This window comes from Ursus arctos, unplaced genomic scaffold, assembly GCF_023065955.2.
Source record: "Ursus arctos isolate Adak ecotype North America unplaced genomic scaffold, UrsArc2.0 scaffold_28, whole genome shotgun sequence".
NCBI lineage: Eukaryota > Metazoa > Chordata > Mammalia > Carnivora > Ursidae > Ursus > Ursus arctos.
The window spans coordinates 4,825,946-4,839,581 of NW_026622963.1; the positions used below are offsets into that span (position 1 = coordinate 4,825,946).

Here is a 13,636-nt window from a genome sequence, read left to right on the forward strand (position 1 = left end):
ATGCTTGGTATGATCGATACAGATAACCTGTTCTTCCATTAATCCCATCAGCACTAACCTGTCCGTCACGATCCATTTTACCTTACATTTTATAGCATTCATGTCCAGATTTATGTGAGTCAGCTAACCCCTAAAGCCTCCATGGAGGGAGTCAGGGCCGGAAAACCCAGGGCCAGGTCTGAGTGTCTCTCGATTTCACCCCATTGCTATGTTCTTTCCCCAGCTCTGGAAGGCAAGAGCATGCCCACCTGGTTCTCCCTCACCGCCCCAGTGTAGCACAGCCCCTGGCTCTGGGATGCCTTCAGCTCATCCGACACCTGGAGCCAGAGGATGTCTGTGCCAAAAAAAAAAAAAGACAGCAGATACTAGGGCACCACCCAGGAAATGGGGAGCGTCAGTCTCTCCCCAAGCACCTCATTCTGTGGGAACTGCACAGAACTAGCCCTCACCGTGGGGTTCAAGGCTGTAGGGCTGAAAAAGTACATATGTGTATCTGCATTCACTACCACAGTACATTGGTATAACCCTTTTGGAAAACATAGAACCTTCCACGTAAGCCTTAGAAATGTCAACTTTTGGTTCAATGACCCTACTTGGAAGCATCTGTACAAAAAAAATCCACAAAATGTCCAACAACACAACACCCACTATGGTGAGAAGTGGGAAATAAGCCGAATGTGTGTCTAACTAACCACACGGTCAGCATTCAGCAAGTCAGGACAGTTAACAGACTGCCCCATCGCCATTGGAGGGATGTGCTTTTGAACTCTTCAGAGGTAAGAGAAATTACCATCATCGTGGGAAGTCAAAAAAGGAATAAATTTGTTTTACACGTTCCTGGGATCTTCGAGCACGTGTTCTTTCTCCAGAATCTGAACAAAACCGTGAAAAGAGAATTCAAAATAAGGTCCCAAGTTGGCCTAACAAAATTTTTGGTGACTGAATAACTTTTTACGTCTTTACATCGTTTTGGGTTTGTACGCGGACGACAAAGCTTTCAATGAAGACGGCACACCAGCGGGCCCTGCTTGGAGGCCCAGAGCATCCAAAACCCAGCCTCAGGTTACCTGCCCTGAAAAGCAGCTCTTTTATCAGATAACCAATGCTAAGCTTCCCTCCCCCACCCCGTCAGCTAGCCGCTTATCAGGAATGCATCTTAGCAACAAGACTGATGGCCCGGCTGGACTCAAAGAAGCCACCCCCAAAAAAATTGTATAAAAAGATTTATTGAAATTTATCAATGACAAACAGACATAAAACTCAAAAGTTTGGCTCTTCTGAGGGGGAGGAGAGAAACTGGTGCAGATGTTCTTTCATACAGATGAAACATGGGCTAGGAAGTCACACGTCACTTCTAAAGCAATCCAGAAGAGGGACAGGGGAGCAAACCTGTACGTTCACTAGGAATTTGCAGTCATTTCAGATTTCCACTAGGTAAGAAAATACAATTTTGCGTTAGTTTTTTCCGTGCTCGGGTGTACGAAAAGAAACCCAGCCGACATGCAGCAGCGTCTCCCGCGCTCAGGTCTGTAAAAAACGGTCTAAGCACAGAAGTACACGTGGAGGAATTCTCTGGTCATTTTTGTAAAACAAAGCGTTCTAATATTTTACAGAACAAGATAGGACAGGTTTTTTTTTTGTTTTTTGTTTTTTTTTTAAATCTTTTAAAGAGGTTGAAGTTGGAGGGTTTGCTGCTTCTCTTTTAATTATAATTCCCAACTCCATTTTACTCCTGACTCCTAAGCCTGCTGTTTTCGGCTCTCTGGCTCATAGCTCTGAACAGTGACATCAGAGTCTTCTTCGGGGAGCAAAGCCCACCACCATCTGTGAAGGAGGAAAGAAATGAGAGACGGGGAATGTCCCCCAACCAGTGCCAAAATCCGCCTTTAGGTTACTATTTACAAACCAGGGCCTTGGATGCCTCTAGCCGGCCTAAGAAATGCGGGAATCACGAGAACCAGAACAAGAGGTAAGATGTGGGCTGGTGCTCAGCCCCTCCAGGGCTTTTGAGAAACCAAATGGAGGCCAGCCATGACCTTCCAACCCATTCCAGAGACTCGGAAATACCAGGAAACGTGAGAGCCCTCCAAGCCGTCCTCTTGTGAGCGTCAGGGACAAACGCTCATTCGGTGTGTACTCAGCTATCACACTTACAGGGACCAAACCAGACACAAAGAAAAAGTAGGGGAAAAAAATAAAGAGTGGCAGTAAAAATAGTATTTTATTCCACCCCCTCCCGCCCTCCCTCCCCCCACAACCCCCAGTACACTTTTCCCCTCTCGTTCCCACAGCAACGTTACAATCAGAAAAAAATAAGTTTCGGGGGGCGGGATTTCGGGGGGGGGATATGGGTAAAAACAGTCAAATCACAATAGGAATTTTTCAAAATAGGTTATTCCACTTAGTCATCGTCTTCTCCCTCATCTTCAGGTTCTCGTTTTCGCTTCTGACCCCTTTCTTCCTCTGGAAGAGCAAGGACAAGGCATTTCGGTTAAAACATGGGTCTTGCCTCTAACTCCACCCCCCTGCTGGGAACCCAGGGGACCGCCCGTCTGGGAGGCTCTGCCAACCCCTGGCAAATCGGGGCCGGGGGATCCGCAGAGCCAGGGAGGCCCCGGGGGCCTCGGATGGGCGTGTTCTGCCCTCAGTCGGGTCCCCAGGGCCTGTGCGGTCTACTGCCAACCGAGGGGGCCAGGCCGCTACCAGCTGAGAGTAAAAATGCTGCCATACCACCAACATCTTCTTCATCTTCCTCATCGTCTACTTCCCCGTCGTTATAACCCTCTTCATCCTCCTAGGAGAGAAGACGGACGTTAGCGATGCTTCCCATCCGGGGATACGTGAGGGAGGCACCTCCCTAGAGAGCGGGATCAAAAAAGCGGGGCCGCCCCAGCCTCTAAGAGCCCAAGAACCTGCCACCTCAGGACGGATCCAAAGCAGAGGGTCTTTCCCATCAAGGATCCCATTAAGAATCTGAGAAAGCCTCGAACCCCTTCCCCAGAAAATTCCCGCATCACACACAGTATCCGCAAACAGTGTCGGGGGGGATGGCGGGCTCAAACCCAGGCAAGCTTTCCCGTCCCTGTGCTCTCCAGGGAGAAACTCCCCAAGCCGACTCTGTCGTGCCAAGCCAGCCAGCCTTTCATTTGGCTTCAAAATGGTTTTGGCTTCAAGGGAAGACCCCAGTTTTAGCAAATCCAGATTCTGTGGGCAAGTCCAACCTCAGCCTCCCCAGCCCGTCTCCCACTTTGCACACTGGGATCCCTTGCAGGGGAGGCTAAAGGCCCCCTGAGGACATCATTCCCAGCTCCCTGAGATTCAGCAAGGTGTGTGAATTCACTCTCAACGCAGGGCCGCCACTGAGGCTGTTCTGAAGTCCCCGCTAGTCGGATCTCTGCCCGCTGAACACTGTTCCTAAGGCAGCAGGCAACCCACTGTTTAAAAAGAACTTGGTGATAGACTTCTTTTTGTCAAGGGAAATATCCTTTTATAATGTCACCAAATAGTTCTTTAATCAGCCTGTTTGCTAAGAGGGTTTTTTTTTTTTTGTGTCTGTGTATAAGCTGTCCTTCTCTGGAAGCTGGAACTCTGCAGATGGTCAATGAGATTACAAAAAAAAAAAAAGGCAAACAAAACAAAACAAAACAAAAAAACCCCTGCACGCTGTGGCTCCTGTGACAGGAAGTGCAAGATGAAAAATCCATTAGCCAACCAGACCTACTGCCCTGTCCTGGCAGGGGCGGGGGGGGGGGGGGGGGGAGACACGACTGTTTTTCTAAGTCTTTGTTTTTAAATTACTCGCAATATTCTTCAGAGCTGAGCCTAGTGGCCCACACCTAGAGAGAAGGGAAACCAAGCAGCTGAACGAGACAGGAACCAGGCTGATCGCACTGACTTTTTCTGTTCGCCTTGACCTGACTCTCCCAGGTGTGTGTGTGTGTGGGGGGGGGGGGGCGGAGATCCTGCCCAAGCGGGTCCGTGTGGCAGGCAGGTGTCTGAACCCATAATGAATGGAGACAGGAAATGGGGGGCGGGGAGGGGAACCAGCAGGTACCCTATGCTGTTGTCATTTTAAGCCTCTCCAGATCTAACTTTTGTAATTAGGAAGAGCTGACTTAGAATTCCGAACAAGTCATGAACACGACTCCTGCAGAAAGACTCCAAACATCCAAGCGCGAACCCTAGCACACAGAGCCGAGAACCCTGAAGGTGTAAAAGCCTGAAACAGTAAGTGGTCAAACACTGTCCTCGAATTACTTACAAATCATTATATTCTCTTAAGAATTCACTGAGCTGATCCCTATTAACAACCCAGCTGTAAAACAAGACCTATTTTACAGATGCAGAAATAGGCTCAGAAAGGTTAAGGGACTTATCCAGGGACACACAGCCAGCCAGGGGCAGAGCTGGGCTCCACCGCTCACAGACCGTGCCGTATTAACCCTCCCAGACATGCACAGGCCTTGTTAGAAACTGGGAGCAAGCCAGGGTGTTAGGGTGATAGCATTACTTCCGTGCGTGTGCTAGGGACCTGCTCACTCTGATTTGGTACCCAGCGGTGTCTTATCCTACCACCCATTGGTTCAAAGCAAGTCTTTGGTTTTCCCCAGCAGAGGCTAAGTGCTCAGTAAATATCTGAATTAACATATGAATGCGAAGACGCAGAAAATAAGGATGTGGATTCCCTGTGACCTAATTTTCACATAGAAACAAGGGCTAGTCCCCTCCTCACCTGCTTCCAGAATCCTCTCCCTCTTCCCCTCCCAGGGCTTCTGGGCTGCCACAGGCTGGTCGCCGAGGTACCTCGTGGGACTGAGTCACGGGCAAGTAAGGGGGACCCCGGGAGATGGTGCCCCTGCCCAGCCCGGCCCCTTACCTCCTCTTCTCCACTCACGTCCTCCTCTTCTCCTTCCTCCTCCTCCTCTTCATCCTCCTCGTCTTCCACGACCTGAGCGTCCTCGTCATACTCTTCCTCTGTGCCGCAGAAACGGGGACAAGGGACTGAGGTGAGCTGGCCTCCCTCACGGCACAAACCCAGGCTCATGGACCTGGCACAGGCGGTGCGGTCTTCAATGGGGCCCAGGACCCTTCCACCGCCCCCCGCCCCCAGGCCACAACCTGGATGCTCCAATGTGACCTGATGCGTCCTGAGGTCATCCAAAAGACACGCCCTCCTCCCAAGTGCTACAAAAACAGAGATCCCGTGTGGAGGCTGAGACCGCAGAGAAGCTGCCGGATCCAAGGAACAAATCACAGGGCTTACAAAAGCCGAGATGTGATTCACTTGGAAAGAGCATCTAGCCAAACTCCTGGCTTTCAAGGTGAAAACCTGGGTCCCTGGGGGGAGAAGTGACTTGTTCAAGGTCACACATCAAGTTAGCCACGGAGGTGGGCCTAGAGACCAAGGCTCAGGACGCCGGTCCTGGGCCCTTCCTGTTGCACCCCAAGATGGAACAAGCTAGGGCGAACGTGTGTGTTGAGTAAGTTGCAAAACACTCCGACCTAACGAGGAAAAACAAAAAATCTTGTGTCTGAATTAATGGGCCACATGTCTCCATTCTCACCATTACTGTGGCCATGAAGCCCTGCAGGGAAGCCACACTGTGCTGGCACACGGGAAGGGGACAGCGGGAAGTGGCTCTTTCTTTTCTTTTCTTTCCTTCCTTCCTTCCTTCCTCCCTCCCTCCCTCCCTCTCTCCCTTCCTTCCTTCCTCCTTTTCTCCCTTCCTCCCTGTAGGCCTTGCCAGCTCACCCTCACTGCACTACCAGGGTGCCCAGCCCGCTGCCTGCAAGCCTCTTCCTCTTCCCCGGGGGTCCAGGGGGCTCCTACGCCCACACCCTGCAGGTCCCGTGGTCCTGTGGTCTGCAGCCACCAGGGGGCTCCACAACCTCTCCAGCTCCTGCCCTCCTCTCCACTCCTGGAGACCCAGATGAATGGGACCCTCAGGCCACACGCCCTGTTCCGCGTGGCAGGGGTGGGGAACTGAGTCCAGGGCCCTACGACAGAGGCACATAGCATCTCATTCCGGGGGGCCTCTGGAAAAAGAGGAACACCTGATGGGAGGGTTCAGTTAGATGCTTTTCAAGGAGTTACCATGACATCAGGAAGCCTCAGGATGCTTCTCTGGGGTTCGAGCCCCATGAGAAAGACCAGGGACCGTGGTTAACAAAGCAGCCCCTCCCCTGCGCTACTGCGGAACGAGGAGACGGCCCAGCCCGCCGCTGACCCCCACACTCACCATCCTCGTCCTCCTCGTCGTCATCCAGGCCCTCCACGTAGCCCTCGGCGTCCGAGTCGGGGGCCTCCTTGTCGTCCCGGTCGTAGCCATCGAGATACGTGAGCTGCGGGAGGAGCTTGAACACGTTTTCTCGGTAGTCGTTCAGGTTGGTTACCTCACAATTGAAAAGGTCTAAGCTCTTGAGGTTTTCTAACTTCTTCTGCAAGCAGAGAGATGAAGTCAACAGTGAGCCATCTGTGGGAGGACGGGAGGGGACGGGGCGACCACCCCGGGGAAACAGGTGGAGGAAACGGCTTTGCTCTGTGCAGCCCCATCCCTGGGGGGTGGGCCTCGGTTCCCCCACCTGGAAAATAGAGGATGGACCCGAGGGCCTTTACAGCCTCATCCACACCAACGCACTTAGCCTGCAAGTACAGCCTTGGCCCTTCAAATTAAGCTGGGGCTCCCCTGGGGCTCCGGCCCCTGTGACTGGGGAGCCAGAGGGAAAAGGCGGCCCGGACTCACAAAGTCTACCGGTCAGGAGGGTGAGGAGGACGGCCACTACGCAGCACACCAGGTAGTAACTCGGTTTCTCCTCACAAGCCTGAGAACCAGAGGGGATTACTAGTCCCGCTGCTCTCGCGATCTCAGCAGTGACAAGTCAGTCTCCGCAGGTCACCGGCAGGGAGGGTGTCTGGGCTGTGGTCTGGGTGGGCGAGCCCAGCAACCCCCACCCTGCGGAGGTGAGCACAGCGCATCAGATCACACTGGTCACCAAGGAGGAGCTGCGAAAACGCATGTGGTGTGTGCAGGGAGAACAGGGCGTGCGTGTGCGCACGTGTGTCTAGGTCTGACCTTTAATGGTAACCGAATCACAACGATTTATATACACACACACTTGGTCTCCATCCCTGTCTCCCAAAATACACATATACAGAACTTCAAAGATTTTCCTGTGAAATCATGAAAGCAAGGCTTCCAGGTAGGTCAAAATAGTTTTGCTTTTGCTCTCGGAGGTCAGGGTTAGACCTGAAAAGAAGGTCAATGGGAAGCATATCTCGTAGTCGACTCCACGCCCCAGACGGGAGAAGTGTGAGCTTAACGACGAAGGGCCAGCTTTGACTTCTGCCGTCCTGGCCCGTCAAGCCACCCCTCGGGCGTCCAGACAGGGCGAGGGGTGCTTTGTGGACAAGAACCTACCAACCCAAACTGAGGGATACCCCAACCTCACCTCTATAAACCTAGACAAGGGAGACGTGGCAAAGCTGGCACACATCCTCACGACCCTCCCCTGAGTCTAAGGTGCGTGGCTTGTGGGCGGGTTGCTGGGTGTGCGCTGGGTGTGCACTGGGTGTGCAGTGGGTGTGCACTGGGTGTGCGCTGGGTGTATGTTTATAGAAAATGTGCTCATTGAAGGCGATAGCAATTCTGCATCTCCAGAACGCTGTGAATCATGACACGGCTGAAATCAAGGGAGCTCAATCCTTCAGGAAAAAAAACCCCAAAAACCCAAACTGCTGTTCTGACCAGGCCTTGCCCTTTCCTGGCGAGTAAATCCATGAAGTGTGGGGTGTGTTCGGCTGGATGAAGATGAGGCCCTGGTCACCATCACACCAACGACTGGAGACCAGGGGGTCAGTCGCTCTCCTCCGTGCCCCTTAGAGGAAGGCCAGCACCGAGGCTCCCGTCCCATACCATTCCGTGCCATCCAGGGGGCCATCCCACCATTCGGAGGTACCGGCCTCGGGCCGGCCATCCATGGAGAAAACAAGCGGCCAACTCCAGGGGCAGCTAAGTCCCGGATGGCTCCTCTCACCCCAACGAGGGACAAGGAAAGCACGCTCTAAGAAATGACAACTCGGGTTTCCAGAGCTGAGCAGAAGCTGTACGAAGAAAAGCACTCGACCGGAAGCCGTGGCGACGGTCCGACCCCTCCCTTGCCCCTGACTGCCCACTTGGGCTGTGTGCCCTTGCTCGCCACCGAACGTCTCCAGGCTTCTGTTTTCTCTCCGGACCAAGCAGAAATAGTAGCTCCAACTTACCTCATGGCCCATAACGAGAGTCAAATAAAGTAAGAGGAGTGGAGGGAAAAACCAAAACCCCCAAACCCCACACTCTACAGAGGTAGAAGTAATATTCCCTGGTACCGAGCCCCCCCGCCTTCCGCCCCGCGCAGAGGGAAGGACCCAAATGACTCACCAGTGGCTCTATTGTGCTGAGGTCTTTAATTTTGTTGCCACTTAAATTTAGATGCGTGAGGTTCGGACACTTTTCTGCCAATACTTCCAGGCCCCCTGAGATTCTGTTATCGCTTAGTTCAAGCTACACAGGCAGGGAGGGGGAGCAGAGAGAGCTGTTAAAACGAAGGCCGAGGGCCCAGGGCGCCCGGCCCTCGGCAGACAGACAGGCGAGGGGCAAGTCGGCGCAGGCACCCGGCTTCACCCTCAGACCCGCTCCCCGAACACGGAGGGGCGACCCCTCCCCCCGCCCACACAGACTCCTACACCCTACTTACCTTCTTAAGTTTGTTTAACTTTGGTAGGTTTGCGACTGAGGTGAGGCCTACGTTGATTGTACTTAAGAACTCCAGCTCCTCAAACTCATCTGTGAGGCCCTCGATTTTGCCTTCAATCGACCGGCAGTTGTCCAGGACGAGCTCTTTCACCTGCGAAGGCAAGGCCAGCGTGAACGGAGGTGCGGACTGGGGGCTGAGGCTGGGGAGGGGGTCGGGCCTCCTCGGGAGGACGGGGAGCACTGCGGCGGGAACACGCTCCCGACAGGAGCCTGGGCCGGACCGCAGGTGACACACTCAACACTCCCTGGTGGTCCCGTCCCAACCCCACTGCCACACTCCTCCAAAACCCCTGTTAAAAAATAAGCCACCAGAGTCCCCAGCTTCCCGTCAGCACGAGGCACGCCGTCAGATCCTTCCGGCCCCAGCCCCCCGAGGCCTCAGCCTGACCACCTCCCAGGGCCAGCTACCTTACTTCCCCTCCTCAGGCCCCACCTTCCCTCTGCCTCTGTGCACCTGTGGCCCTCCACGTGCGGATGGGTCCCAAGACACATGTGGACGCTTGCTCTCACCGGCCTGCCCGCCAGAGCCTGCCCACCAGGTCTGGTGCTTGTCACCAGGTCACCGCCGTGCCCTGGCGCAGGTAGGGACGGCAGACTAGGGAGCCCCCCCACTCTCCATTCTCTAGACCAGCCCTGTGCCACAGAACTTCCTGCAACGATGGACACCTCCTGCTCAAGCCACGAGAGGAGCCACTGGCCAAGTGTGGCCACTGAGCACCTGCAACGTGGCTGGTAAGAACGAGGGACTGAGTTTTCATTTTCCTTAATTTAAGTGTAAAAAGATACTTAGTACTTACAGTTACCATATTGGACAGAGCTTCTCTGGACCCTGCTCTTCACAGGGTCCTCAGAGCACACGTGAAAGGAAGAAATGAAACCCCACAAACCGAGGACGGCCCCACAGTGACATGCTGAGGTCGTCAAAGAGCCAAAGCTGGTCTCTGGAAGCACGTCTGGGACCCTGTCTGTCCCTCCTGTAAAACTCCCGGGAGGCAATTGTGCCACTAGAGTTCTTAGATTTTCCTCGTTTCTCTTCTTACCCAAATTTGAGTCCAAATCTTTTCTTTCTAAGAATATAGAAAGACGGATAAAAAGCCACTTCTCACTGGGAAAGCTAGACAGGGCTGAAGGTGATTCCAGGCTCCAGTGCAGAGAGGAGGGGGACCGGCTGAGGGAGTAATCAAGTCTCGGCCTGAATGACCCTGGGGAGTCAGCAAGGGAGGCCAGGGTGTCCTGCCTCCAGGCAGATGCCCGTGGTCACCCACTCCTGCCCCGGCAGTCCGGCTGCTCCCGGCCACCTGGGGCTGGCGGGCAGCGTAAAGGTGACTCCTCCCGGCTGCACCTAGTGCTGACACGACATCCCCACCCGCCTGCTCCCTGCGGCCTCAAGGGAGCAGGCATCGAGGTCGCTGGTATACTGCCAGCCCGGGACGTCCACCCACATGTTCCTCGGCACGGATGGGTCAGACGGTATCGGACAGTATGGTCTAGTTTTCTCAACAGCAGTCCCACATTGTCCAAAGGGTCACTTCAGCCCCTCGGAGCCCTTTCTTCTCCTGGACAAGCAGACTGATTTGCTTAGACCTCCCTGCTGGACCCAGGATGACTCGCTAGCTATAGTCCCCAGTCCTTCCTCCTGCTCAGGCCTCTTGGGGCCAGGGGGAAGCTTGGGGGAACAGAGTCCACAGTGGGCCTGCCATGCTCCCTCTCAGCCCACCCTCACCAGCGGCAGACCAGGGGAGCTTGGGGGCACGTCTACGCTGGCACATGTGGGCTGCAGAGCCCCACAGCTGCCCTGCTTCCTGCCTCCCTGGTGGAGAGAGGTGGCACGCTCAGCCCAGGACAGCAGCAGTGTGCCAGAAGGGGCCAAGCCAGGCGCAGGAGCTCCTTCCCAGAGCGGACCCATTCTGGGCCTAGGACTGGCCGGCCGAGGCCCGCCTTTCCTTGGGATCTGGGATGGGAGAAGTTAAATCCTCCACTCCTTCAGTCCCCAGGAGAGGCCAGATGTCCAGGTCAGGCCACCTTCTCAAGGTCACTGGCAAGAGTGCCTGGGAATAAATCCTATGAGGCCTTCTACCCCAGGGCAGGAAATCAGTGTAGATCCAGGAAGCCCTGCAGGCCTTAGGGGAGCAGGGCAAATGGAGGGAGATCCACTGTGCTGGGGGGAGGGAAGACCACCTCCTCTGCCTGCACTGAACACTGGAGCCACGGGGCCCAGTCTTCAGAGGGTGCTGGGGATTCTTGACGCTCCACTGGAGAAAGACAAATTATGAGAAGGGATTCCAGCCCAGCCTCAAAGATTTCAGACATGCGGTTTTTCCAGACGGGTCAAGGGCTTCTCTTCTTACGGCCGTAAGCCAAGGAAAAGAAGGTCTAAGAGATGGGGGAGGTGGTGCTGGGAGTCGGGGGAATTCTTCCCGGAAGCTGGCCTCTTCCAGAGAGGCACGATGCCGCCTGGGAATTCTACGGACAGACCCAGGGACCCAGTCCCAACTCCCAGCGCCACCGCCAATGGGGGACCAGTCCTCTCGGGGACAATACCTAAGCCGCTACCACCGACGTGTTTATTAATAGTAACAGTCGGATCCTCCCTGAGCCCTCACCAGGTACCCTCGCCGATGTGCTTCGCCTGCACCAGCTCGCCTAATCCTCAGCACTGCTCCCTGGGGGGAGGCTCCCATTTCCCAGCCACCTCAGAACCACTGACCCTCAAGTCCCAGGAATGGACTGCACCAAGCTGCTCTGTGTTGGCTCCTGACGGTTTCTCCGACGTTCCCAGATGTGAGGCTCAAGCTCTCCCAGACCCAACTCAACCCTCTGAGCTCCCCTGACGCCCCTCTTCTTCTAACAGTTCCACCAGCAGGATGGGGGCCACTCCCAGCGGTCCCCGCCCTAGTTACACTTCCTCGGTAACCAAAACAAAGCCCAAGCCAGCCCTCACTCAGATGAGGCTGCGATGAGGGAGCAAGGATGTGGAGAAGGGCTGGGGACCGGGGACCCTGCTCCTGCCCGAGTAGGAAGAGGCCCCGCCTGCCGCTGGGGGAAGCCCGTGCTGTCTGGAGTGCCAGCAGGTGGCCCTTACAGGTCAGGTCTGTGGGGCCTCTGGGACCCCCACCGGTTTTTGCATTTCCTTCCTGGCAGGGGGTTGCAGCAGTGTTTGGGGCAAGATCAAAGAGGTGAGAGAGGGGCAAGGCTTAGACCTGGAGGCTGCTGATATCACCAAAAAGCCCAAACCGCGAGGGGGAAACCCATTGCTGCTTTGGGGAGTGACTGTCACTTTGGAGATGGCAGGTGAGCTGCCTGTGAAGTGTCTGAAATGGACCAAACAGGAAAAAACACGAACACCAGCCCAACAGGCGGCCTGGAGTCTTCCCATGCACCCTCTTGTGTCCCCCTGGGTCCCCCGGACTTGGTGGAGGGCCGCCGTTTCCTAGAGTTCCGAGACAGGCTCACATGTTTCCAAGCCTCCAACCAGCCCCAACACCCCTCAAATCCACTTGGGCCTCCTGCTCCAATCCCAACCCACTGCCTCCCGTCTGTGTGGTGGCCGCCACTCCAAGCCCTTCCAGGCGAAGAGCGTGTATCCCTTTTACATCCTGGGTGTGTTCTGCTTAAAAAAGAAAAAAAAAATTAAGGTCCACGTCCCCCTGCCAAATCCTGGGTGTGAGCTAAGTGCAAAGTTAAAATTAAACTGAAAATTTGTACTTTGGGCTGAGATTCTCTCCCAACTCCACTGGCCCTTTAAAAATATCTGCGTGTGGTTACTCTCTCCCTGGCCCGACAACTGGCTTACTCTGTTGGTGTCAGAAGCTTTGCAAACACCCATGGACAGAACTGCGCGAGACTCTGCTTCACTCCTCAGGTGTCAGCCCCAGGAGGAGTCTGCATGTTCACCCTCGGCCCCCACGAGAGGTCAGTGGGGAGGCACGGAAGCTTCCCAAGCAATCAGACTGTCCGGCTCCGGCATTTCCTGAAAAACGTGTCCCCAAAGCAAGGACACAGCAATCATTTCTCACCAACGGGAGCTGAAACGTCGTGATAAACACACACACGATTACTCTAAGGAACTACCCGTTGCTTGTTTCAAAACCGTGAAATCTGGTCTTCGCAGCTCTCTCAAATTTGATCATTTCCTCTCTATTCTCTACACTGCAGTCCTAGTCACGGTCATCTAAGTCACTCCAAGTCTGTTCCTGCCTCCAAATGGGATCTCTGTGAGAGCAGGGACAACCGGACTACTGGACTATTCAAGGAGCCGGCTGGCTGGTGACCCTGACTCTGTCCCCGAGGTCTGAGGCTCTGCCTCTGTGGAAACGGGAGAATGTATCCGTTTAACCTATAAAGTGCAAACTCCAGCCTAGAAAACGGTCCTCCTGGCTTCCTGCCGCCTGGGGAGTTGGGGTGGGGGAAGGCAGGGCATTCCAAGTCCCTAAACTGACCTAAGGAGGCTCCCACCTCTCCCCACTTTTCCCAGTCGCAGGGCTCCCCACGTCTCACCCCTGCACCACAAATGGTGTTCAGGCACCCCTCCCCAGGAAGCCTTCCCCCACTCAGCTCCAAGCATCCCAGGGCACCGAGGGCAGCTGCCACATGAATCATTTAATCGTGTATTAAGCATCCGATCCTCCTAGAGGTCAGGGACTGTCCTTCCCCATAATCAGCCTAGCGGGGCGCGGACACCAGAGCAACTGCTTGACAAATGTCCTGGTTATCGTGCCAGGCCCAGCACTAGGTGCCGGGCATACAGAGGGAGTCCAACCACCGTGAAACGTACGGTGTAACTGGTCCCATACAGACGAGAATGAACCTGACCTCTTATAAACAATGTGTCCCCCAGGAAGCAG

The 13,636-nt window shown here is 54.8% G+C and overlaps 1 protein-coding gene and 1 long non-coding RNA gene across 4 annotated transcripts in view; one reads left to right on the plus strand and one right to left on the minus strand.

Moving 5' to 3' along the window:
* Window positions 1-2,202: 2,202 nt before the first annotated feature.
* ANP32A (acidic nuclear phosphoprotein 32 family member A) overlaps window positions 2,203-13,636 on the minus strand; it is a 36,331-nt gene continuing 24,897 nt past the window's right edge. For 2 of the 3 annotated variants that reach the window (XM_026478396.4, XM_057303711.1), the window contains exons 2-7: window positions 8,734-8,883; window positions 8,418-8,540; window positions 6,240-6,438; window positions 4,877-4,974; window positions 2,731-2,794; window positions 2,203-2,463 (exon numbers count right to left, since the gene is read on the minus strand). In XM_026478396.4, coding sequence (XP_026334181.1) covers window positions 2,402-2,463; window positions 2,731-2,794; window positions 4,877-4,974; window positions 6,240-6,438; window positions 8,418-8,540; window positions 8,734-8,883 — 696 coding nt within the window. In that variant the 3' untranslated portion in view covers window positions 2,203-2,401. Of the gene's footprint in view, window positions 4,975-6,239; window positions 6,439-8,417; window positions 8,541-8,733; window positions 8,884-13,636 lie in introns of all 3 variants that reach the window. The other variant, XM_057303712.1, reaches the window with a different exon arrangement.
* LOC123002231 (uncharacterized) lies at window positions 3,803-13,157 on the plus strand. Its single transcript, XR_006411931.3, has 4 exons — window positions 3,803-3,927; window positions 4,105-4,227; window positions 4,768-9,524; window positions 9,635-13,157. It is a non-coding gene; the product is annotated as an uncharacterized LOC123002231 (long non-coding RNA).